The sequence below is a fragment of the Peromyscus maniculatus genome, chromosome 12 (assembly GCF_049852395.1).
Source record: "Peromyscus maniculatus bairdii isolate BWxNUB_F1_BW_parent chromosome 12, HU_Pman_BW_mat_3.1, whole genome shotgun sequence".
NCBI classification, from domain to species: domain Eukaryota; kingdom Metazoa; phylum Chordata; class Mammalia; order Rodentia; family Cricetidae; genus Peromyscus; species Peromyscus maniculatus.
Window position 1 is genome coordinate 29,322,328 of NC_134863.1, and position 25,763 is coordinate 29,348,090.

General features: G+C 46.5%; 2 protein-coding genes across 2 annotated transcripts in view; both read right to left on the bottom strand.

Annotated features, from left to right (window-relative positions):
• Nr1i2 (nuclear receptor subfamily 1 group I member 2) overlaps positions 1 to 14,165 on the bottom strand; it is a 36,592-nt gene extending 22,427 nt beyond the window's left edge. The window contains exon 1 of the mRNA XM_006975734.4: positions 13,835 to 14,165. The gene's annotated coding sequence lies outside the window, so the exon portion shown is untranslated. The remainder of the gene's footprint in view (positions 1 to 13,834) is intronic.
• Positions 14,166 to 16,960: 2,795 nt separating this feature from the next.
• Positions 16,961 to 25,763, bottom strand: part of Cfap91 (cilia and flagella associated protein 91) — a 48,453-nt gene continuing 39,650 nt past the window's right edge. The window contains exons 14-17 of the mRNA XM_006975796.4: positions 24,486 to 24,707; positions 21,828 to 21,976; positions 21,157 to 21,248; positions 16,961 to 17,577 (exon numbers count right to left, since the gene is read on the bottom strand). Of these exons, the coding sequence (XP_006975858.3) occupies positions 17,282 to 17,577; positions 21,157 to 21,248; positions 21,828 to 21,976; positions 24,486 to 24,707 (759 nt within the window). The 3' untranslated portion in view covers positions 16,961 to 17,281. The remainder of the gene's footprint in view (positions 17,578 to 21,156; positions 21,249 to 21,827; positions 21,977 to 24,485; positions 24,708 to 25,763) is intronic.

The following is a 25,763-nucleotide window of genomic DNA, read 5'->3' on the forward strand; positions in this document are numbered from 1 at the left end:
CAGCGGAGGAACCAAAAGCCTTTCAAAACGGCACTGGGAAAACTGGCATTTCACATATGAAAAAAAAAAAAAAGAATATAAACCCTTACCTGACACCATCCACAAAAATGTACTCAAAATAGATGACAGACCTTGAACTTCACTGTGGGAGATGAGTGCACACACAAAAGCACACTCGAGAGCATTGCTAGAGCGAGACAGGTCAAAACCACAGAGAGATACCTCTATAACACCCAGGAAGGACAATACAGAGAAGCGGTACAGGTGACGTGCGGGGATACCGAGCCTCGTGCCACTGACAGGAGTGTGAACGGATGCTGCCACTTCGGGAAGCAAATGTCCAGTGACTAAAAATGGAAACACCCACTTACCATGGGACCAGGCTGTTGGGAGAATTCCTGCAAAGCTACACCTGGTTTGACTCTAGAGTGTTAGCACCTAGTCTTAATCCGCCCTTTGTGATTGCTACCTTTGGTCTCCCCATTCCCTCTATGTCAATCTTGTCTGAGAATTTTCCGAAGGTGTAAAGCCTATGCGAGTTTGACTGAAGAAGAACCCGGAACCCTGCAGGTATTCTTTGGCAATTGAGAATTTGCATTTGGCATTGTCCCTTTGGGGAGCTTAGACCAGAGGGTGTTGGGGTATGAAGATTTACTTACTACAAGGTGTAAATTGGAGAGCAATAAAAGGCCACTTTGCTAAGCTATGGTGGTCCAGTTGGTAGAGACAGACCCCCCACCCCTGCAGCTGGGAAAGGCTAGATCATCCGCGAGGTGCCTCTGTCTCTTGATTCCACACCCACACCTGGTATACAATGCCCGGCAGTTCTCCTCCAAGTCAGAGGACTTTGTTTTTTGCTGCCTGGAATTGGAGAGCAAATGAGGGGGTGTGAGGACGAAGAGAATGTGCTACTCCAGAGACTGTTGGCACACATGCCACTCAAAAGCTGAACTTGCTCCTCAGACAAGATAAACTTGAATTTGAGAAGGCGTCATTAAATTCAAGGGGACAATGGAGCAGAAGGCTGGGGGAAAGGAGTTATCTGCTTTAGAAAGAAACTCTCCAGGAGGGAGAGGAGAGGAGAGAGGGGCTGGAAGTATTGGCACCCGAGTGAAAGCGGGGGTGGGGGGTGGGAGGAGTGGGGGGCGAGGCTTGAGAGAACTCAGGCCGAAAGGAAAAACAAAACACAAGGAAGGGATGCAGAAGCCGCCTTGGGGGATTAGAAATGAAGTTCCTGTGGGCCTCGGCCAACAGAGAAGGCAGCTTAGCACAGGGATCCTGGCAGGATGCTGTTCTTAGTTCTGGGAAAGGAGCCTTAGATAAAGTTCAGATTAGGTGAGTTCGGTTCCATGGACCTGAGGTATGCTGACCCACAGAGGATTATGCCACAGCACGCAGCACATCTGTGTGAATGCTTAAATGATCACGGGTGATTCAATAGTCCAGGATAGTGTGTGTGTGTGTGTGTGTGTGTGTGTGTGTGTGTGTGTGTGTGTGTGTGACAGAGACAGAGACACAGACAGACAGAACCTGTCCCTGCAGAGGCACAGGTGGAGAAGGACAGAGGGAAGACACTAGAAAAGACTTTGAGTCCCGGGGAAAGTGGAAGGGTGGGAAAGCATTCCACTAGTAACCTTTGGAGCTAAATATTTGAAAGTGTTGGAGAACAAAGGTGAGCCATGCTTTTAATTCCCCCGTGCCCAAAGGCAGGAATCCCAGACAGCCATGGGAAGTAGGGTCTTTGGAGCAAGAAAGAATGAGATGTTTAGATTGGGTTGGGAAGCTTGTCAGAGAGATAAACCAGACAGGAGAGGAAGGCTGGAGTCCTAGACAAGGAATGGCCGTGCAGAGGCTGGTCACCCAGTGCCAGCAGAGACAGAGAAAAGGAAGGGAGTGAACCCCAGGATTGTGAACTAGAAAGAGTCAAGGAACAGAATGAAAGTTCAAGGCCTTGAACTCCTGTAAGTTGGATGCTAGGGTTGGGGAGACAGTGTTAAGACACAAGAGAGCAGCCGGGTGGCTTTGGTCTGTTATGGGGCACTCCTAAAAGCCTTTCTGCTCAGGGGGTCTCTGGGATCACACACAAAGGAGGGTCACCAAGGAGGCTCGGTACATTTTCCTCTCCCCCAGGTCCCTTGCTGGCTTGTGGACTTACCACCCCAGCCACAAAACCAACTTCTGAGTCAGTGGTATTTGGGAGGTAAAATTCATTGGGTGCTCAGTTTAGCTAATGGGTCCTCGGTCAGCTTCTACTACGGAGCTGACACTGTGTGAAGAATTCCACCCGAGGAAAACAATACCAAGCTTGCCTGGCAGGTCAATCCTTTAAATTTAGCAGCACCCAGGATGCTGAGGCCGTAGGGATTACGGCTTGGAGGCTAGTCTAGACTACATTGAGAGTTCCAGGAACCTTCAGATACACAAAAAGAGAGAGACCCTGACCCTCCGTATTAAAAAACAAAACAAACCACAAACGATAACAAAACCCCGTAAGTAAACCAGTAAAATGAAAAAAGAATGGAAGATTACAAGTACAAATATAGGTATCAAAGAGAATATACGTTTATGAGGGGGAAAAATGAGATATTAGAAGTATTTGGAAAGAGTAATCAAAACCCTGGAAAATAATACAATACTGAAACTGATCGTGTCGCATACTAGTCTGATTATGTCCTTTAGGTAAGCACATAGTGGTCCCCAAAGACATCTGCATGCCAACCTCAGGACATGGGAGCGTGTTTCCTAGTACAGCCGAAGGGCCTATGGAGATGTGAGGGACCTAGAAACCAGGAGGTAGGGGTTGTGGTTGGTTTGTTTTGTTTTGTTTTCAATCTAATCATAGGAACCCTAAGATGAGAAGAACTTTCCGGGGTTCGGTCACAGAAAGAGCATTGGTAAAGAAAGGGTCCGAGCCAACGCTGGGGGCTTTCAACATGGAGGCGCGAGAACGACTCAAGGAAGGTTATGCCGTCCAGAAGCTTCGGACGGCAAGGATTCTGCAGAAGGAAGTCCCCAGCGGTGGGACCCCCCGGGGGACCCTGTTCTGTCTCTGTAACCCTGTCACCCCTGATTCCTACCTTCCTGGCAAAGACTGAGGCCACTCAGTGAGTATGGAGAGAGTGAACTCAGGCAGGAAAAGCAGGACAGAAGCCAGGCGGGACAGGAAGGACCGTGCTTGGAGAAGGGACCCATCAGTTGACCTCTTCTGAGGACAAGGACCAAGAAAAGACAAAGACTAATCTCCTCTCTGACCCTATTAGAAGAAGGGACAGTGGTGTCCCACGTGAGTGTCCACAGCCCCCTCTGTCCCTGTAGAGGAGATTGTTAGGAACTGCGCAGCCTGAACTCACAGGAGGCTGCGCAGTAGCCAGCCTTCCTGCTCCTCCGTCTACCCCAGAGGGCTCCCAGTGGGACCAGGGTCAGGCTCCTGAAGAAAGTATCCCGAGGCTTTTTGGAGCCTGTGAGGAATGGTAGGATTGTCCCCCAGGGACAAGTGGCCCGCTGACTCATTCAGCTGCCGTCCTGCTGAGTCTGGGCATCAGACACACACGGAGACCAAGCCCCATTAAAGGGCTGACGGCTTTGACTGTACCTCTGGGTTGCCACACTCAAAGGCATTAAACAAAACATTGGGGAAACTAATAAAAAATGAGAAAGAACAGCAAAACGTTTTTTTTTTTTCCCTTACAGAGCTGTCACTGTGCCCAGTGATGGGGATGCTCATGTCACACAGGGTTACTCCGGCTGACTTCCAAGAAGACAACCTGCAGCCAGCAGAAGGCAGAGCAAACAACAATGTGTGGCCCAGAGCCATTTGCAGGAAGTGAGGGGGGGGGACACTGTCATGTCACCATTTAATCATGTCCTGCAAGTGACTGGAAATTGCACAGGAAAAATTATTAGGCTCATCAAAAAGAACATGGCATAACCTTTTTTTTTTTTTTTTTAGCTAAAAGTACATCACTTGCCAAAAAGGACCTGAAAAGATGTCCAACCTTACAAATCATTAGAGAAATACAAATCAAAACCATCCGTTCATTAGGATGGCAGCCGTCTCCAAACCAACAAATGAAAGGCACTGGTAATGATCTGGAGAAACCAGCATCTCTGTGCTCTGCTGCTGGGGTATAAAATGGCAGAACACTGTAAAAATGGCACCGGAGTTCTCAAAAGAAATGAACAGTAGAATTACTATATTATCCTCAACCACTTTTAGGTCTATGTTTAAAAAAAAAATGAGATTGGAGTCTCAAAGAGATGTTTCTACACCCTTGAACACAGTCTCTTTACTCAGCAGAACTAAAAGGTGGAAACAACTCGTGTCTGTCACCGGATGAATGACTGGGCTGATGTGGCCGAGCACTTGCCTAGCATGGACAGGACCCTAGGCAATGCCCTTAGCACTGCCCCGGGGAACAAATCGTTAATCCCCTAGAAGAATGGAAAGATAAAATGATGAAATACCAGTTCACACTTAAAGGAAGTAAATACCATAAAATGCTACCGTGTATGAGCCTTGCAGCCAGAATGCTAAATGAAATACACCGACCGCAAAGCAAAACCGTGTGTGGTTTCCTTTAAATGAGATGTACACACGGCCAGACTCGGAGAAACAGAAAGCAGATAACTGCAGGGGAAAGAAATGGGGAGATGCTTAACGGGCACAGAGATCCAATGCCATCGGATGGAGAAGGTCTGGAGATGGCTTGCACAACAATGTCAATATTCTTATCATTACTAAACCACGGGCTTGAAAATAATTCAGGGCAGATGCGGGGAGAAGGGCAGTCGTTGCCCTCTGTTTGTGTACCCTGATGACTCTACCAGGCGCCAGGGCGAAGTTCCAATCTCACGACTGAATAGGAGAGCCCTGGTTCAGCTACATGGGACACAAAGCAAAACCCAAGAGACAGGAGTCTGGGAAAGGGACTGGCAGAGATGAGGCAGGGGGTTGCCGAGGATGGGGTCAACAGAAGAGGTTGGTGGGAGAGAGTAGTCAGAAAACGTTATATGCGTATATGAAATGGTCAAAGAACAAAATTAATTAAAAAAAATAGTTAGGTGACTGAGGATGTGGCTCTGTGTAGAGTGTTTGCCTACCTACCATGGATGAGACCCTGAATTCAAACTTAGCACTGCTAAAAACAAAATTATTCTAATAAAAATTTATGAGTATTTAACCCTATTTAAAATGTAAAAAAGAAAAGAAAAGAAAATCCAAAACAAATGTTGACCAAACATTTAAAGATTTTTACAAGAAAAAAAGATGTAGATATTAATCTGGTTTAAGTACTTAAGTACCCTGCCTTGTGCACAGAGTCGATCAGAAGGAAAAAGGCAGGACAGGGAGGCCAGGAGGCAGGGAAGCAGCCAGGATGAATGCCCAGCTGGAGTTAAAGTCCTGTGGCCTCCGCAGGCAGCCGCCGCCGCCTCCAGCCAGCTCACGGGATGGCATGGATTTTGAACTATGCCAGGAGCCCCGTGAGGCTGCGGCCTCGGCTGGGATTTTTCCACCTTCCTTCTTAGGACTGTTTCCTTATCCCCACTGTTTATAGTAATCCAGAGCTGGGTTAACTCCCAGGGTGTGCTCTTCTGGCTCTGATAAGCACTCAGGCACCTGGGAGCTTCTCCTCTGGCTGGGCTCTGGGCTCTGGGCTCTGACAGGTTCCCGGTGATGTTCATGGTGCTGGCTTACCTGCTGTTCTGGAAGGAAAAGAAGGACAGGACCTCAGAAATCCAGCTAACAGAAGCCAAAATCAGCAGTGCACAAAAAGGGTGTGCAAGAGATGATCACTCTGATAAAAAACCGCTTTCAATAGACACCCAAAACAAACTCACTTTGTAACCAGTTTTTAAAGCTAATACACAAAGAGACAGTCCCTTCCCCGTGAGGAGGCTGTGCAGGTCCCCTGGTCTCCCGGTGAGTCATGACCGTAAACTTCAAGACCAGGTCATGGAGATTAAATACAACTTGAGAGAGAAGTAATAGTGTGATTGAAGGTGAAGGGGAAATGGCCAAGGAACCACCCACCATCTTAGGACAGAAACTCTCAGAGACGCCAGGATGTACCGTGGCAGGTACGTATGTATGTCAGAACTGTGCAGAGCGTAAAGAAAACAAAACAAAACAAAAAAAGCAAAGGAACACATTCGGAAACTGAAGTTGGGAAGCGCAGCTTGTAAAACCCCCAAACCGCCGGCTTTGTCCAGCACGGGGAGACGCTGGGTAAATGTATGAACTGACATTTACACAGGCTTTCGCTGTTTACAAAAGGATTTCAAAATCGCGACTTCGGGTAGAGATGTCTGTGAAGTGGGCAGAGCAAGGTTTATCCCCAGAGGAGCAGAGCAAGGAATGAGGAAAACGGAGAGGCTCCGAGGCTGTTTACGGTTAGACCGATTCCCAAACCTCCCCCCCCCCCCCCCCCCCCCCGCCCCATCCCTAGCATGGAGGTGACCTCCAGAGGTCATTTAGACAGAAACTCCAAGTCATTCAAACAGAGCTCAGCTGCTATCAATGAAAGTCGGCCTTTGTGCTTCCTGGACTGGAGTCAACAGATAGGAGAGGTCAGGAGGCTGTGGCTCTGCCTGGACGGAGGGCAAAGCTGGCATGGCTGCCAGTACAAGTACACCCCGTACCCTGGTGCGGTATCTGACAGGACACAGTGAACTCTGACTTAGTGCCTAACTCTTATGGGCCTGGGTAGTGAGTGCCACAACACCCATGGTTTTATACTTTGACTCCTTGTGTGGGACTCAGAGAGACTGGGAATTATTTTGTACACCCATGGGTTTGGATTTGTTTGTCTCATGTGCCAGAGGGAAACTGTTCTCTACATGCCCTGGGAGTGCAGGACGTGTGTGTGATAGGTGGGTGAGCAGGATATAGGAAGCGAGATGTTTTTCCCAGCCTCCCCGCAACAGACCATGTGGAAGGTCCCATGTGCAAACTAGGTCTCACTTACACCCCAGGGCCTGCACCCACCCCTGGAGTAGCTCGGAGGCTGAGGACAGATCACCACAACCCCAGCAAAATATCGAGCTGATGTCGTTCCTTCCCTGGATTTCTGTTCTTTTTCAGGAGGAAATGGGGGGGTCTCCCTTCTGAAGGTCCTAATGGCTGTTGGGCTGTTTCTGCTTCCACGCACCCTGGGATAAGCCATTTAACTGAGAGAGTCCATTCACGATGAAAACGAAGACCATCAAAGTTATTTCTCCCTGAGGTACTGAAAACGGTGGAGCCGAAGGCAGTTGCAACCCAGGAAGATGCTGCCCTTTCCTGCTCATTAAAACCAGTACAGGGAATCACAGAGACCAAAGGTCCTCCCCTCCACTCCCTTCTGCCTCCTGTACAGAATGAAACACACACACACACACACACACACACACACACACACACACACACACACACTGCACAAAACTTCCTCAGCTCGGAGTCACCAGCAGGGCCTACAGATTCTGGGGACCCAGTGCTCCTTCCCTGAGTTCATCCCGTTTGCAGACTTGGCACAGCTCGCCCTCCTTGGCACTACCCTAGCAATGCCTAGGCTTTGTTTTTAAACTCTTTTTAATCTAAGACAGGGTCTGTCTAGGAGCTCACAATAGCCTCAAACTCATGCCACACACATACACCAGCCTCTGCCTCCCCCCACACACCGTGTCTGCCTCCCCCCCTCCCCCCCCCCCCCCGTCTCTGCCTTTCCCCCCATCTTTGCCTCTCCCCCACCTCTGCCTCTGCTTCCCCCACCCCTGCCTTTACCTCTCCCCTCACCCCTGTTTCTGCCTTCCCCCCACCCCTGCCTCTGCTTTCCCCACCCCCTGCCTCTGCTTCCCCCACCCCTGCCTCTGTTTACCCCCATGCCTGCCTCTGTTTACCTCCACCCCTGCTTCTGCCTCCCCCCACCCCTGCCTCTGTTTACCCCCACCCCTGCATCTGCTCCCCCACCCCTGCCTCTGTTTACCCCCACTCCTGCTTCTGCCTCCCCCCACCCCTGCCTCTGTTTACCCCCACCCCTGCATCTGCTCCGCCCACACCTGCTTCTGCCTCCCCGACACCCTGTCTCTGCCTTCTCCCCCACCCCTGCCCCCACCACGCCCACTCCCACCCCTGCCTCCGCCTTCCGGAGTGATGGTTTGCAGGACAGTACTTGTTACTGCACCCTGCTTCTTAAAATCATTCTCTAAGACAGAGCTTCAAGCCGCGGCTTTGAGAGAGCTGCGTTCTGTCTGTGGAACATGTGTACCAACTACATGCTCAGAAGCATCCTCGATATTCTCTCATTGACCTGTCATGATAGAAGTGTCCCGACTCCGCATTCAGGAGGGTTGAGGAGATCTTCTCCTCCTCTTCACAAAGAAGACAGGGAGACTAAGAGAGGCCAAAAAGCATTTGCTAGAACGTGACGCCCACTTAGGATTTAAAAATTCTTGGTTAACCAGGATGAATAGACAAGAAGCTCACCACAGGGCACGTTCCAGAGACCTTTACACTCAGACAAGCCTCTCACTAAAGTGAAAAGACAGGATTTCTCACCAGTACCGTACAGAAGGGGGCTATTTCCTCCAGACCTGGGGCCTGGGGTGCAACAGAACCCCGGAGGGAGAAGGCTGGTGAAGGAGGCATGGTGGGTCAGGTCATGGCCTTCAGCATGAACCAGGGTGTCCTCAGGGTTATTGCCTCAGTGTGATGCCACAGAGGCCAACACAACAGCTTTTTCTGGTCCGGCTCCAGGTGGGGTAGAAAGAAATATTTGCTTTGAGAATTCCTGTCAAGCCCATAATCAAACTGACTTGAGTTCCAATTTATACTATCGATGTGATCAGTAACTCTCAAGCTAATGGTGGTCCTAGTGGGTACTGAAATCCTCTAGGGGAAAATGGAGTCAGCCACAACTTTAAAGACTCCCACAGAGAAGGTTCTAGGAGATATGAATTTACAATATGAAATTAAAGTTAGGAACATGGCAAGAATGCTACATTTCTGTGTACAATAGTATGCAGGAGCCCATGTTACGTTTCTATGTACAGCAGTATACAGAACACGGCTCGGCGGTTAAGGACTGGCTGCCCTCCCAGGGCACCTGGGTTTGATTCCTAGAAGCCACGTAGCAGCTCACAACAATCTGCAATTCCAGTTCCAGGGAATTCAATGCCTCTTCTGCCTCCGAAGTCACCAGGCACACATGTGCTGCACAGACGTACATACGTGTAGGCAAAACCACCAAAGAAATAAAATAAAAATAAATCTCAAAAACTGAACAAAGAAGTAGAGTGTGCAGACCATTTGGTTGAATACATCAGCCCAAGACTGTTCTCTGTCATGGTTGTTGTTCATTTTATACATAAAGATCATGAAAAGGCAGTAAGGAAAAATTGAGCTATATGAGAAATGAAAGAACATAACTCTTACTGTATATAGAAAATAGGGCTGTCTATCTAGAAATTTCAAAGGAGGCTATTGTAACCTTCAAGGGAATTCAATACAGTAACCAGATTAAATAGCTAAAACAAATAGATCTCCAGGAGAAAAACTAGAAAATATGAAATCCATAGTGGAGTGGGCTCAGGGGGAGGCTCTAAGAAGTCAAAACATCTTACTTTGTGACAAAGGTAATGTTTCAAACAAGTCAGAAAAAGATGAACCTTCAAATGAACGGCACCAGAATAATCCATTGAAATACTTAAATGTGAACTACAGACCTATTTTTAAGTGGTAAAAGTTTGCTCAAATAGCTTCATAATCCCGGAGGCTGAAACAAGCCTCCCAGCACAAGAGAGAGAGCAGAAAGCCTGTTCACCTGTACAGGCCAAGCTGGGAGAAGGATAGTGCAAGCTGAGCAAGTGACTCAGAGGATACCTAGGACTCTCCCCTGAAGCATTAGCTCCAAGTATAACCAGCGGATGAGGGAAAGGGCTCAATACAAGATGAGCTAAGGCTGGGCATGGAGCCACAAACCTGTGCTGCCAGCATTTAGGAGGTGGAGGGAGGGAGGTCATGAGTTCAAGGCTAGCCCTAGCTACATAGCAAGTTTGAGGCCAGTTGGGTTACATAGGACCCTGTCTCAAAAAAAAAAAAAAAAAAAAAAAAAAGGAACAAATGAGGGGGCTGGAGAGACGGCTCAGAGGTTAAGAGCACTGGCCGCTCTTCCAGAGGTCCTGAGTTCAATTCCCAGCAACCACATGGTGGCTAACAACCATCTGTAATGAGATTTGGTGCCCTCTTCTGGCCTGCAGTCATATATGCTGTATACATAATAAATAAATAAATCTTAAAAAAAAAAAAAAAAGGAACAAATGAAAAAAGATGAGCTAAGGGTATGTATAGGCAACTTAAGAAAAAGAAACACAGGCTGGGTGGTGGTGGCAGCGGCGGCGGCGGCGTATGCCTGTAATCCCAGAACTCAGGAAGCAGAGGCCGACAGATCTCTGAGTTCGAGGCCAGCCTGGTCTACAGAGTGAGATCCAGGACAGCAAGGGGTTACATAGAGAAACCCTGTCTTAAGGGGAAAAAATAAAAAATAAAGAAAACATTCAAAAAAAAGAAAAAAGAAAAGAAGAAAAAACACTATGGTCCCGAATTGTATAAAAAGAATACTTAGCTGGACCTAGAGAGATGGCTCAGTGGTTGACAGTACTTCCTGCTCCTGCAGAGGACCAGAGTTTGCTTCCCAGCATCCATGTAGCAGTTCACAACCACTAGTAACCCCAGTTCCAGGGCACCCAATACTACTGATCTCTGTAGGCTCCTGTACACATGGTGCATATATGGACTTTCAGGAACAGACTCATAGCTATAAAATTAAATATCTTGAAAAGAATGCCCCTCTTCAGTTTATAATAATCAGGGAAATTAGAATCTGCATGAATTGCGACTCTCTTCACAATGGCTAGAAAATGGAAATGGCTTAGGTGTCTATCAGCCGATGACTAGAACACGTAGTATACACACACAAGGAGATAGTATTCAGCTGTAAAGAAAAATGAAATCTGTATTTGGATGGAGCTAGAAACAATCATTCTGAATGAGATAACCCAGATCCAGAAAGACAAACGCCACCTTTGCTTTCTCATGTTGGCGTTGACTCTTTAGATGTGTGTGTTTAAGTGGGAGCACCCATAGAAGGCAGAAAATTAGTGAGGGGGCACGGAGGAGGGATTTCAAGGAAGGGAGGTTAGAACAAAGTGGCACGAAGAGGAAATGGGAATAATGGGGTAGGAAGGGTTAAATGGGGTGCAAGATGGGTGGAGGAGGAACTATGGGGGAAGGCTGGCTGACACTAAAGACCTTTGAAAAAGGCACGTGCAAACAAATGCTCTGGAAGCTTCCTAAAATAGATGTGTCTATTAAAGGAGTTTAGATGGAGCTACCCCGTCATGGCAGAAGAGGAAAGACAAGGCCTTCCCCAGACACCACAGGCTATCAAATGAAAAGCCCAGAGCTAGGTACGGGCCACCTCTATTCAAGTTGTGAATGTAGTTCCTCAGACCCCTCCCAAACATTACCACTGTCATTGCCTTGGTTTCCCTCTAGAACTCGATGGCGAGACTCTATTGCTGCAGATGCTGCATACTTGAGTCCTAAGACATGGGGAAATCAAGCTGGTGTTGACCTGGAAACTTCATTCCCGTTGGCTAGCCTTCATAGTGCTGAGAGGTTCTACGCATGCAACCAGGGGAGAAAACTTATCCAAAGTCCTACCCTGCTACTGAACACTGCAAGCAACCATAAAGATTGGCCTGGCGATACATGTCCATTGGCACAATCGTGGCAGGACTGCCTCGGGAGTAAACAACAACTTTCGGATTGGATTTAATGTCCACATCACAAGGCAGAATTCACACCAAGTACATTAACCAGGCCAAAAGCCCATGGCTGTCTAGGTTATAGGCTCTAGAGGGGAACCCAAGATTAATATTCTGCTAAATAGACATAGTATTAAACTGCACCCTACATTCTTATCTTTATACCCACAGATTAGTGTCTCTTCCAACCTTTATCAGAGAAGGTTCTCTCTTGCAGTTGATGATTGATATAGAGACTCACAACTGGTCAAAATACAGATAACAAAACAGTGGAGTGCTTAGCTCTAAATGAACAGCAATATCACACCTCCAACTCCAGGGCTCGGGAATCTTCGCCGCAGAGGTCTGCAGGACGGTTGCAAGAACCGAAAGCCGTGAGCACATGCAGTGAAACAGTGCCTGCCATCAAGCCTGATGGCCAGAGTTCTTTCCCTGGAACCCACAGAGCGCAAGGAGAGAACTGACTCCCACAGGTTGGCCTCTAACCTCACACATGCATGGCATGTCCTACACACATACATGCTGAATTGAGGCAGGCAATAAACAATTTAAAAATATACACTGAAACATCTCACAGCAGTTAAAACAAATGAGCTAGGGTTTTATGTGGCTGTGGAAGATCTCTACAACATGTGCAGTGTTGAAACAGGATGAGAATAACAAGACAACAATCATATTAGTCCATGTAGACACATGTGAATGCAGAGACCGTGGTCTGGCATAAAAGTGCCATGCCAGTTGCTTTGGTGGCCCCTGAGGATTAGGGTTGGCAGGATAGCCAAAGGAGAAGTTAGTTAGATGAATTCACACTACAAGGAGCATGCAGTCATTAATCACCTCACAATTTCAACACTGACCACTTACAAAAACAGTCTAGTTAGTTTTGTGGTGGTCTGTTATATTTATTTCACAACCATTTAGCATCAAGTTGATTGCCTTTAGACTCGTGGGCAAATGCTTTCTGTCAAGGACCATTTGTCTCCACTGTTACAGCCATATGGCGTTGTGTTCCAATAAAACTTTATTGATAAAAAAAAAAACAAACAAAAAACTGCTGATGGGCCAGATTTGGCCCATGAGTTATAACTTGGTGATGTCAGTTTAGATTAAGGTCATCATAGAACTAAAGCATTTTTAAGCAGGTACTTGGTGGTATAATAAATAGTCTTCCTATTGCCAACTGGGTAAGCCACAGCCTCAGAGGCCTTGCTCAGAATACTTTAGACTCTGGCCACGTCATTCGAGACCAAACATTTCATCTCAGTGTAGTTAATCCAGCCACATTTCATCTGGGCAGTGGTCATTCACCTTCCCAGCAGCAATGAAAAAACAGCCACGCATGTACAAGGGACAGCACCACACCTGAAACGCAGAGGGAAGGTTTGGTGGCCTTGACGGTGTCATCTAAGAAGCCCTAGGTGTGGAGGGGCCTTAGAGCAGTGTCTCTGGCTGTTCTATGGGGCAGAGATTGGGCCCAGGGGTGCTGAGCATACACAGGGATGGTTCTAACGTAGGGGCAGAAAACTCAGTAGTCCAAAGCTGACCACTGTGCCAAGGTATGGTGGGTGCTGAGATACCCCCGATGGGGATGTAAAGCCTTGTGACTCCTGCTGCTGTCCTTGGCCCTGGGGGCTGCCAACATTAACCTGTCAGGCTCCAGGAGCCCGAGTTAATTGTTCCCAGTTCTTACAGTCTTCAGCAGTGGTGTTTTCTAGGTCAGGGACTCCAACCCTGTCACAGAGGGGGTTGGCTGCCCGTCTAATGCCTGACAACACATACAGAAGCAAGGCTTCTGTTTCCATGATTCCTCCGCAACACAAATGCGGGCCAGGTAGAAGGGCGTCTGGGCTCCACATTCAGCAACTGTTTTAGTGCTTTATTTAACCAAGGGAGGAGGAGAGGGAAGAACAAGGTCCCCTCCAGGCTCCATATTCCATCACGTCGTCGCTGACCTCAGACCTCAACCCGTAAACCTTCTGTACAGAGACAGGGGCCGTTGGACTCCCAGAAGAGAAAGACAGCAAAATCATACCTGTTTGGCGCCCACTGCTTTTGCTGGATTTCTCCCTTGGGGTCCACTTTGAAGAATCAGGAATGGTGGTTCTACTCAGAGCTCAGCACACCTGCACTGGCTGCCTGGTCCCACACAGAGGTCTCGGCTTAAGCCTGTAGTCTTTCCTATGGGCCAAGGTCGGGCTCCCCGGGAGAGGCTGAACCTCTTGCTATAAAAACAGGCAGCTTCTCCTTCTCGGCTTTCAGGCTATGGCGTCCCCGGGCCTAGGAAGTACACTTTTTCTTGCCCACATTTCACCCCAGGTCCAATGTAGTGAGAGGCCCCAGTTGGCACTCCTAAGTCCCAAGTCCAGCACCTGAACTAGCAATGGCCAGATTACCGTATTTACTCTCGTTATATACCCTCACTTTTTTCAAAGTTGTCTTCACTGTATAAGGGGAAGGGTGTTTTCAGTGTCTGCTCTAATTCTGGGCCAATGTCTGCCTCTTTGAGGGTGTTTGCCACTGGAAATAAAGTGTCTTGGAGTCTACAGTTCCTAACACTTTTTTTTTTTTTCTCTAAGTCACTTTCCTGGACAACAGCATTTTTCACGGAAGTGAGAAAAGTACTGAACTATGACACTGCCGTGTTGATGTGGGAAGGAGGGAGGATCCGGACCACAAAGGAGACAGGTGTGATTCTGTAGTTCCAACCTCGGGGCAGAAAGCTGTCTAGGAGAAGGCGACTGGACCACTGGGAAGTTTCTGAGAGCTTTTTCTTCCCTCAGAGCCTTCTAAAAGGCTGAATAGGAGCAAGGAGCTGGCCCAGCTGTAAAGTTTTGAGTGATGTTTTCTCCCCCACAAATCTTCCATCGCTGGGAAGCTGTTGTTAAACAATTCCATTGCCTGCAAAGTTGCCTTGGTCTTCAACAGGGACCTAGAATAAATGAGATAGGGATTGGAGTCCCCATGGAAGCAGCCTCTCCAGTGAGCGCTGGGGTGGCAGGGTAGTACCATGGGGTTATGGGGACCCGGGGACCACAGCCCAAGTGGCTGGGAAGGCTGAAAGGGGACACTTATTTCCAAGGTCAGAGGTAGGTCTTTGGGTACTGTCTGGCACTTTCGTAGCTGAGGAGAATGGGCAGGATTCCAGCTGAGGCTGGGCAACAGGCCAGAAGTCCTGGAGCCACAGGTAAATTATTACAGCTTTTATCATCTCTCAAAGCTCTTCTGGCACACAAAGGTCTGGATTTACATCTCATATAAAAAAAAAATGGCAAGTTATTTACGGCAGACACAGGGAATCCAGAACGAGTTTGGAACCTACCCAAGGAAAGAAATGCTCTTCTTCAGTCTGAAGAAGGGCTGTCTGGTCTCTCTTCCTCTGCATATGCTGTGTCAGGCTGTACAGGGCATACGGAGGAGGCTTCAGGGAGGCCAAGCCTCAGTGTTCAGACAGGTAGGGCTTCATTTGGAAGCCAGTTAAAACACCCTGTACAGGTGGTTCCTGAGACCCCCAGCCTGGGCCCTGGTGGGAGCCCAAGTCACTCATAGGCATGGCTGGGAAGGAGGAGAAACTGAGCCCTGACTCCACTCACCTTCTGCTACAAGAAGCATGCACTCCTGGGGCATGCACCAGAGGCAAGCCTAGGCAGTCAGGGTCCTTGGTAAAAATTTATAAAAACATAAACAAAAGTATAAATTAAAAAAAAAAAACCCAGGGAGCCAACCAAATGCATGACATACCGATGGTGTAAATCCAGGGAAAGCTGAAGGAAGACAGGATTTTATCAGCCTGCCTAGTGGTCTTTCTCAAAAATCTCCTAACATCCTTCTTGGGTGTGTGTGGTCTAATCTGAACTCAGGAGCACGGAGGTCCCCATGGGGTAGACTCAGAGGGACCTTCTCCTTTGGAGGACATATGTCCCTAGTTTTCTTTCTGTTGCTGTGATGAACACAATGACCAGAAGACGTACAGGGGAGGACAGGAAAGGGTTAACTTACTCCTCCAGCAAACTGAGGTCAGAACTCAAGGCATATGCATGAAGCAGAATCCACGTACAGCTTGGTTTCTATTCATATCACACACTTTTTTGCCTACCCACCCCCTTTTTAAAGTTATCTTAAAGTGGGTGGGGTAGAACACAAGTTATCTAGTAGTATGTTAGACTGATTTGCAAATATTTAAATATTTATATATATATATATATATATATATATATTTAAATAATTGTAAAAAAAATAAATCTTTTCGATTCTTACTCTTGACTCTCACAAAAATCAGGGGTAGGCCTGTGTCTGAAGAATGGTTTTCTATCATTGTTGTGTATTAGTCTACAAAACTTGTTCCAGTGTGGTATTTTCATAAGTACTTGGACCATGGTCGCTTCTCTATGAGGAACCCTTTCTCTACACCCTGCCTTCTCGTCCTTGAAGAACGTGTTCTATGCAAAGTTTGGACAAAGGTGACATGCAGACACCGGAGGTCATGAGCACTGTTTCCGGTCTCTTGCCGTTTCTCTTTGGCTTATTGCCAACATCTTTTACAATTTTGTCTTATCTTTCTTATTGACAAATATTGTATGTACCAACCGTTGGATCATGCAGGACTCTCTTCTGGGTGGACCGACTCTTCAGCTCTGTTCTCCTAGTAACCTGGTAGATAATGTGCTATGTGTCAACTGTGTTACCAAGCAACTAACGACTTAAGGGAAAAATGGCCCCAACTGGTAAAACACATCTGTACGGGGATGACTTGCAAACAAACACTAGTGCCCACCAGGGAATCACAGCTGGGAGCCTTTCTCGGTGTGCTAACTTTTCTAAGTGGGGAGATCTGTTTGGGAGCCTCTGGAAGCTAAGCCAACAAAATCATCAGAAGAGATTCTAGCCTCTGGGGTGTGAGGCCTGTATACCAGGCAGGTCCTGTACCTACCCAGTGTGTTCCTGTCTTATATCCCACTGAGTAGACCCATGCCAAACATGGACCATCTTAGTTTTATGCATATGCACACTTAGTTGAGCCTGACACCACCTCCCAGAGTGCACTGCAGATGTTTGGGTTAAACTTAACAGGTTCTGCATCATGCTGTGTCTGTGCTTACAGGGAGCACAATGCACTATGGGGCCCCTTGTCCATCTCTGTGAGAATAAGCTTTGCAAATAATGCTCACACATTCCATGATGCTTTATTTGTGATGGAGTACACTTATATGATAAAAGGACGCCCCCCCAAAAAACCCTACAGTCTTACTTTTTAGATCACAAGAATCCAATTGCTATAGAACCAACTCTAACTTTCTAATAAACTCAACAATAGGTAGCATAACCTAGATGAGATGAGTCAGTTTCGATGGAAGTGCTTCATGTTTTTTTGTTTTAAGCAACAGACAGTCCATTCATGTCATACTTGGTTGAGTAGCAGCTAAAGCTGAATGGAGCTGCCTCTCCTCCTGGGATTCCTTCCCGATGGAAGAGTCAGGTTCACCTAGGTGTCTTCCTCACTTGGAGTCTGTTCTGCATTGGGCATGCCACTTGGACTCTGCTGTGAACTGGGCATGTCACTTGGACTCTGCTGTGAACTGGGCATGTCACTTGGACTCTGCTGTGAACTTGGTATATCACTTGGACTCTGTTCTGTAGTTGAGGCTGAGTCTTCATACCGCTTTTGCTGAAGGGTCTCCATCTGGTGGTAGATGACGGCATTTCTATGGATCATAGTTTCCGTGTTCTTGTGAATGATCTCATGAGCTGCCAGAATGTGCTTCCGCTGGGCATTCCTCACTGGACCAAAGAGACAGAAAAAGGTTTTACTTTTCTGCTTGAAACCATTTCTCAGTGTTTTTAAGATAGGAGTAAAAAAAAAAAAAAAACCCCATTAACTTTCAAAACACACATTTTCTGCTTTGGGTTAACTGTACTCAATAAAAATGACCCATTATGTGTTTTAGAAGGACATTTTCTAAAAGTAACCCAGACTTGTTATCTTTTGAATTTGAAATGTTCTTCCACTGAAAACTTGGTCACCAGCTGTGGCACTATTGAGAAATAATTGGGTTATCAAGGTTCTAATTTTGCCAATGAGCTAATCCAAATGCCAAACCTAACCTTATAGAAGTTCGTTGACTGTATAGACTTTGGCTCTGGCTAATTTTGGTGTGTGATGTTTTTAATCATAAAAGGTTTTTTTAAAAAAAAATAATACAGTTTATATAACAAAGAATCTATTGAGTCACATTTGCATGGACCATTAGGAGGTGGGGCTTAGTAGAGGAAGTAGGTCATTGGAGGCATGCCTTTGATGGGTACATCTTGGCTCTGGACCATTCCTTTCTCATTCTCATGGTGGGGCCAGGGCATGAACATCTTTCCTCAGCTACACTTTTTGTGTCTTTCTTCTGCTTCGCCAAGGCCCAGAAACAACAGACCTACTGGGTGGAACATCCCAGACTATGAGCTTAGAAGGCGGTCCTAGGTGTGAATCCTATGGACATGTATTCCTCAGCTTTAATACAGGCATCGGCCAATGCTGAAGCCCTTGGGATGTTGATAATGATGGAGATGTTAGCAATCTCCACTTGTCCTTAATTTGTGCTAGAGAGTTTTAAACAGTTGACGCGTGATCACTCATTTAATTCAACCACAACCTTAAAAGAGAATGTTATTAGCAGTCTCATTTTTAGAAGGGTGTAGACACAAGGGAATTAATTAGATAATCTACCCCACACCACACAGCTAGCTAGTTAAGGACAGTAAGAAGTACCATAGGCTAGACATGGGGGCACATGCCTGTAATCCTAGTACTAAAGAGGCTAAGGCAAGAAGATTGCTAATTCAGGGCCAGCCTGGGCTATATAATGTATGAGACCCTTTCCCCAAGAGGAAAATTAAAAAGTACTAGGTATTCTTTGCTATTTGGGTATCAGTTACTTTGCACAGTACATGGTTGAAAATGCAGGGTTGGGGGGGGCTACATGGGTCATGAGTCAACCCTGCTAATTATTTGTTTCCAATCACTGATTTTCTTGGCTGAAAAATGAGAATGCACCTATAACTGTTGTAAGAGGTTAAGATACTGTGCAGTTTCTAACACTTAATGAACCTGACCTTGGCATGCACAGTAAGATAACTGGGCTGGGAGAGGGTTCAGCTGGTAAGAGTGCTTGCTGCTCTTCCAGAGGACCAGTTTGGTGCCTAGCAACCCACATCAGGCAGCCCCAGCCACCCATATCCTCCAGGGGATCTGATACATTCTTCTTGCTTCTGTACACACAGACAGACAGACAGACAGACACAGACACACACACACAGACACACACACACACACACACACACACACACACACACACACAGAAAGAGAGAGAGATAATCATAAATCTTTAAAAGAATAAGATAACTCCAAATGGCCTATGAATATATCTTAGTCTTGGGTAGAGAGTGTGTGTAAGACATATATGGTCCTCTTAGTTGAAAAGAGAAACAAAGCCAGGTGTGGTGGCGCACGCCTTTAATCCCAGCACTCAGGAGTCAGAGGCAGGCGGATCTCTGTGAGTTCAAGGCTAGTATGGTCTAGATAGAGAGTTCCAGGACAGCCAGAGCTACATAGTGAAACCCTGTCTCAAAAATAAATAAATAAATAAATAAACAAGAAATAAAAATTCCAAGTGTTCATTCTTTGCCTATATGTAGAGGGAAATGAACATAAAATATAAATAAATCAGTATTATATGAAAAGGCTGAGGACTCACCCAACCTACCCACTGACAATTCCCTCCGGGTTTCCCTACATTCAATAACCCTCTCCAAATCTTTCCCCTTAGGTCCAGAAAGAGAGTTGAGAAAGTTTTTTTTTAATCATTTCATCTTTAAAATTTTTATATGTATGTGTTATAGGTGGGTGCTCATGAATGCAGGTTCCCTCAAAGTCCAGAAGTGTCAGATCCCCCAGAGCTGGAGTTACAGGGGGATGTAAACCACCCAACATGGGTGCTGGGACCCATGGTTCCCAAGGGTTTCTGCTCCTGCTGCTGGGAGGGAATTACAAACTAATAAATGTTAAGCCCACTTTTTCCTTCCAACTCTTTCAATTCCCTCAGGGAAGGTGGCTCTGAAGAAGGCTTAATATTTACCATTAATTCTCAAGGATCTTGAACACATAGCAGCCCTTGTATACTATAATATCTATTACTTGGTCTGAATATTTAACTCTGTCGCTATGGACACTGTGATGCATGGTGGGAGCAAAGGCATCTTTTGTGTGGCCATTAGGTAGTTTTGTGAAAACATGAAACACACACATTCTGCTGTCCAACACTTACGCTGATGGGAATCTAAGGATCGTAGCCAAGATGTGTGTAAATACACTGATTGCGATAAAATAAGAAAGATACAAAAGACACTGTAAACAGACTAAAACCCGAGTGCTAGAGAGTACCTACCATTTTTGCTACCATGTGTAAGCAAAAATATCAACCTTCTTTGACCTAATGCATTAGAATCCCGCTAGCCCATTGTCCGTAATCAAGCAAATATTACGCTTTTCTGCTTCAGTCTCTCCAGAGGTTTCTACAAACTAAAGGCATGTGTGTGGTTGTTTTATGGTCTCGTCCTGATGACACCCCTCTCTGGGATCAGATCTGGCCCCAACAGTTTGAGGGTTCTGGAAGAATCTTTTTCTTCTTCTTTTTAAAATTTTGATTTTTATTATTTTAATTATGTATATGTAGGAGGGGGGATGTCCATATGAATGCAAGTCCCCACAGAGGTCAGACACATAGGTGTCAGGTCCCCCTGCCCCTGGGGTTACAGGAAGCTGTAAGCCACCTGATATGTGTACTGGGAATCAAACCCAGGTCCTCAGAAAGAGCAGTATGTGCCCTTAACCACTAACGAACCCATCTCTCTAGCCCCGATTCCTTTTCTTTTTAAGATGTATTCTTTCCTTTTCTATTGACTAAAAGCACCATTATTTTAAAACGTGCCGTTTTCGACAAAGGACAAATTGAAACTGTTATACTGAGATGTCACCCTAGCAGAAACACTATCAGTGACCCGGGGAACAGCAAAACTCCCTCAAACCCGTGCGGCACCCCTGCTTTTCAGCACCATCGTTTCTGCTCTGTGTCTGCAGAAGGCTGCAACTGTGGGTCACAGAATACAGCTCCCTGGGAACCTGGGAACTTCCGGTCAAAGACAGTGACGTTTGGCATTCTGCCAATCTGACTGGCGCGGATCCTGCCCCCTGCTGGAGGTGACTAGGTTCTGCAGCCAAGCTGCAGGAACGGAGAGTTGGTTACGTTCTGAAGCAAGAATCCACTGCTTCTTCAGAAACCCCACGCCTGTGTCTAGAATCCTACCCCTTACCTTTCTCTTTGACGAAGTCTTTCTGCACCTCTGGGATGAGAAAACTGTACACCAACTCGGCAACAATCTCCTCTGACTGAAGATACGTTCGACTAGAACACAACAACAAGGTCAAGCAACCGAGCAGACGAATAAAACACAAACCCCTGGTTTCTCTGCTCGGGCTGCTGATAGGTGCCGAGACCTGTGTGGCCTCCTAAGCGCAACTCTTAAATGCCACCTTTCCCTTGATTGGGTGATCTGAAAGAGCACATTCCTGACAAGCTCGTTTGGCTTCATGAAAAAAAATTAGAATTTGACCCTATCCAGCCTGCTATGAAGCATATGTTAAAAAAGTCAGCAAACGCTTGGAAGTCTAAAACACTTTGGGATTAAGTCCAAATAATGTCAAATACATATATATCTACTTTGTTTTTATGTTCTTGGTATTGTAATGATGTATAGGATGGAAATAAGCCAGGATAGAGGGAAACAAAGAGAATTCAATACCCAGTGCTCCTATCACAGAGAGGTATGGGCATGCAGCGCTCCAGTGAGTTATGCTAGCAAGACAATGGACACTAAAGCACGGCTTCTCTGTTGTGGTGGGGCCTGAAGTGTCTGAAAGTTTACACCTGGACAGCAAGGGGTATGTCGTCATCCGTTTCACGGTCTTTTCTCACGCCGCATACCGGTTTTCCATTTCGTAAGCAATGTCATTGATCTCCTCAGCGATCCTCTCAATTTCTGCTCTGGCCTGTTCTTCCGCAGTTTTCTCTTCGGTGTTCAATATGATGTCTTCCAGATAGGAGGTTACAGTACTTTGGTGAACCTTGATCAGCTGCCGAAATTAAACATATACTTAATTAATAATATATCTACTTAATATAGTGCTTAAGGACGTCTATTGTAAACAAGACAAAACCCACACTGTGGTGATATTTTATTTGTGCTGAAATGTGATATTTTATTTGTATGCTAATAAATAAAGTTTGCCTGGAGATCAGAGGTCATATAGTGAGCCATAAACAGAAGTCAGGCGGTGGTAGCCCATGCCCTTAATCCGATCACATGGCAGGCAGAGTCTCGGTGTGATCAAGGACACAGCCAAGCGTGGTGACACAAGCCTTTAATCCCAGTACCAACCAGAGAGACCTGGAGGTCTGTATAGACAGGCAGTGATGAGGAAGTCATGTGGCTGGGCTTAGAGCCAATGAGAAGGCAGAACAGGAAGGCAGTAAAAAGCACAGTTTAGACAGGAAGAAGTTCTTTCTGGGGAAGCGACGGCGAGGTGGTAAGCCAAGGCTAGCCGTGGCTCTCTGCTATTTCTCTCATCTCTTCGGCTATTACCCCTGTATTTGGCTCTGCGTTTCTTATGGAATAAGACTGTTTAGAAACTCGTCTACACCACACACACACACACACACACACACACACACACACATCATTGCTTGATGATCTCGTGGTTCATCCATTTCCTTCATTAAGTCATTAGTCTGTTTCTCATCCCTCTACCTATGCTTTCTGGGCAGCCCAGCCCAGTTAGCCCGTCTCACAACTGTGGGTCTTACTGGGATGTTGATAAAAAGTACCGCAAAACAGTGACGATCAATAGTCTCGTTTGGATCCTGGTTGTCCCTATCAGTCATGTGGCTTGGCCAAGCCACCTAAATGCAGCAGAGGCTAGGGGGTATTTCCCAATACCCTTTCTGTCTTTTATCTTAAATAACAGAATCTCTGGGTTGCAGCTAGGCAAACAGGTACCCAAGGACTACACTTCCTGGTTCCTGTAGGTTCTAGTCATGGCCACAATAACCAAGGTCCTACCAATAGAATAAGTGCTGAGCTGATAGGCCCAACTTCTCAAAAAGATTCTTACAAAGAAAGACTTTGCTTCCCCTTCCCCTTTTCCTTTTCTCTCTTTTTATGTTTTATTTCATGGACACGAAACCTGTGATGACAATTGTCACCTTAAGTTGCCACAAGGGGCCATATTAGAGACTGCAGAGCAGAAGGTGGAAGGACCCCAGGTCGCTGAAGGATTTACTGAATTGTCATAATGACCCTTAATTTCTTCTTGAAGATTTCTTGAAATCATGAGATAGAATCAGAGCACATAAAAATACAGTATGATGAATTAGGACAAAACCAGTATCCGTAGAGTTGCTGCTAGTGCCTAAGTAGGCCACCGGGTCCCTCCTGACCACGGCCTCTTTCTGCTTTCACGACGGTCCTAGTCAGCGCTTACTCGGCTTCAGAATTTTGCTAACTATGGAATCTCAGGCAAAACCAATTAGCTTTGGTTGTTTCATCCACATGCACACGCACATGCCCATGTATACACACCCAGGAAGTATCAAGAGCATCAACAATGACACGTTAAGCTTTGTATGTGTGTGTATGTCTCAACAAATTGTGAGTCTTGTGGAGGCAAAAACATTTTTATGTCTGAATTTTTCTTTGAATCTGAGATAATACCCAGGACTCAGCAACTATTCGGGACCTGTTTCTTAGAGGGCCCAGGAGCCCTCTTTATGTACCTTGAGCCCCAATGTCAACCTTTAGCCCCACACCTTCCTGATGTTAGCATCTTAATGGCAGTTCAGTACGTTATCAACCAAGACATGTTTGTGGAATGTCTAATATGTCCAGGGCCCATGTTGATGGTGCAGAAAGCACAATGTGAACACACGGCATGCTTGCTCTCATGAAGCTGAGCGTTTCTTCAGGAAGCAAGCTATAAAGACATCGAACATTAGATAGTTGGGTTATAAAGTAGAGGTGAGGGGCGTTCAATACTGCCCATGTATGTATGAGGACATAGGTGCTTGCACAAAGCAGTCCTTAAGGCAGGCCAAAAACATTGTTAACCCTTTGGTGTCCTTCCTAGATGTGACTGAAATTTCTGCCTTTTCCACTCGGCCGTTCCAAACTAAGCTTCAGCTAAATTCCTGATTGTACTTCTGACCTCTGACCCATCATTCTCTCCGCTTTCTACCTCCCAAAGGAGTAGCCACAGCTTCCAGTTGCACAAGCCATGGACTTGTCATCATTCTTGCTGTCTCCCTTTGGCAATTAATTCTGTAATTGTGCACATGTTCTATGTTATTTAAATTGCTAGGGAGCAGGGCTGTGCCTGTGCCTTCCCTCCAGAGCGCCCACAATATGCGGAGTGGAAACTCAGCGTACTTGCTAAATAAAATGGAGACAACACACAAATCCTGTTTTATGTCATGAGCTGTCCGTATGATTTCGGGAGACATCACAGTCTGAGATGTCTTTGGCTAAACCTGGCTCCCCCTGGGCCCCGGAGTCTAGGGGGTTTACCTACACCGGGCTGCCCCACTTGCCTCCATAAATATCTGGTCCTCTTGCTGCAGACGCCTTTGCTCCACCTGGCGCCGTCCGCTCTCCTCCGCCTCCCGCATGCGCCGCTGGCGCTCAGCCAGCATGGCGAAGGCGTGGATCCTCCGCTCCTCCTGCAGCCGCACCAGCTCTTTGGACAGAAAGTCAAGCATGTCTGCCAGCACCCTTCCTTCCAGGTCACCCAAATGGTTTTCAATGACCGACACCTTAAAAACAATACAGGCTTTAAGGATGAGCTCCGCCCAGAGCGGTGGCTATGAAGTGTCGGGTGCCTCAGAATGACCGAGCAAGGCGACTTCTTGTTAGAACAGCCTTAACCAGGAATGCCGTGCCCCAGCGGCCCCACCCCTGGGCACTTATTGGAAAATGTAATACAAACTCAGATCTGAGAAAGCAGATTGCCCAGTCAGTCGGTCCCCATGGTTCACAGCTCTTAAGTCATGAAGAGGATTTACTGACTCATTCTCTCAGTGACACACTCAATGTAATTTTTTTTTTCAATTTTATGCAGAAAGTCAGACATGAAGGAAAACAAGAAGATAACAGTGTATTCAACTTAATAAAATAGAAATTCACCCATGAGCACTTTTAATTTTTAAATGTCTGGTCTTCTACAAGCTTGAAGAGTTTTAAAACATCAAATAGCATGAAAGTGGAAAACCTTAGTACTTTGTAGACTTTTAATAGCTTCGAAGCTATTAACAATCATCTTTGAGACAGCACAGGATAGAGCTTAATTGTCGGTGTACCACTGGGGTACAATAAGGGGCCCGTGGAGTGCCCGGCCAGGAGCAAGCCGCACTGATGTATGGATATCCATGTCCTGGTTTTCACACAAGAAATGTGTTTAAGATGTGTTTCCCTGCCCTCTCCTGAGCATGAGGGAACGTCTCCCTTCTTCCCACCGACCACTCTGCTCGGCGCCCCCTCTGCTCTATGTCTAAAGCGAAGGAATAGTCTCAGGTCTCGGGGGGCAATGAGGTCACTGGCTGAGGCTGTCCGTCAAGGGCAGTTGTTAGACCAGCTCCCTCATCCCATCCTCACCCACACATACTTTCAAGTCCTGAAGTTCAAAGCTTTTTTGTTTTTGTTTTTGTTTTTTTGTTTGTTTTGTTTTGTTTTTTAAACAGAGCGCTGAAAAGGGGGCATATCTCTGCTCCTTCATCTATCAGCAGTGGATGCTCAGCCCAGAGAAGACGGGTTCTCTCCCTGTCGTCATGGACCCAAACGCTCTCACTTCCAGGGTAAGGGGCGGGTGCTAG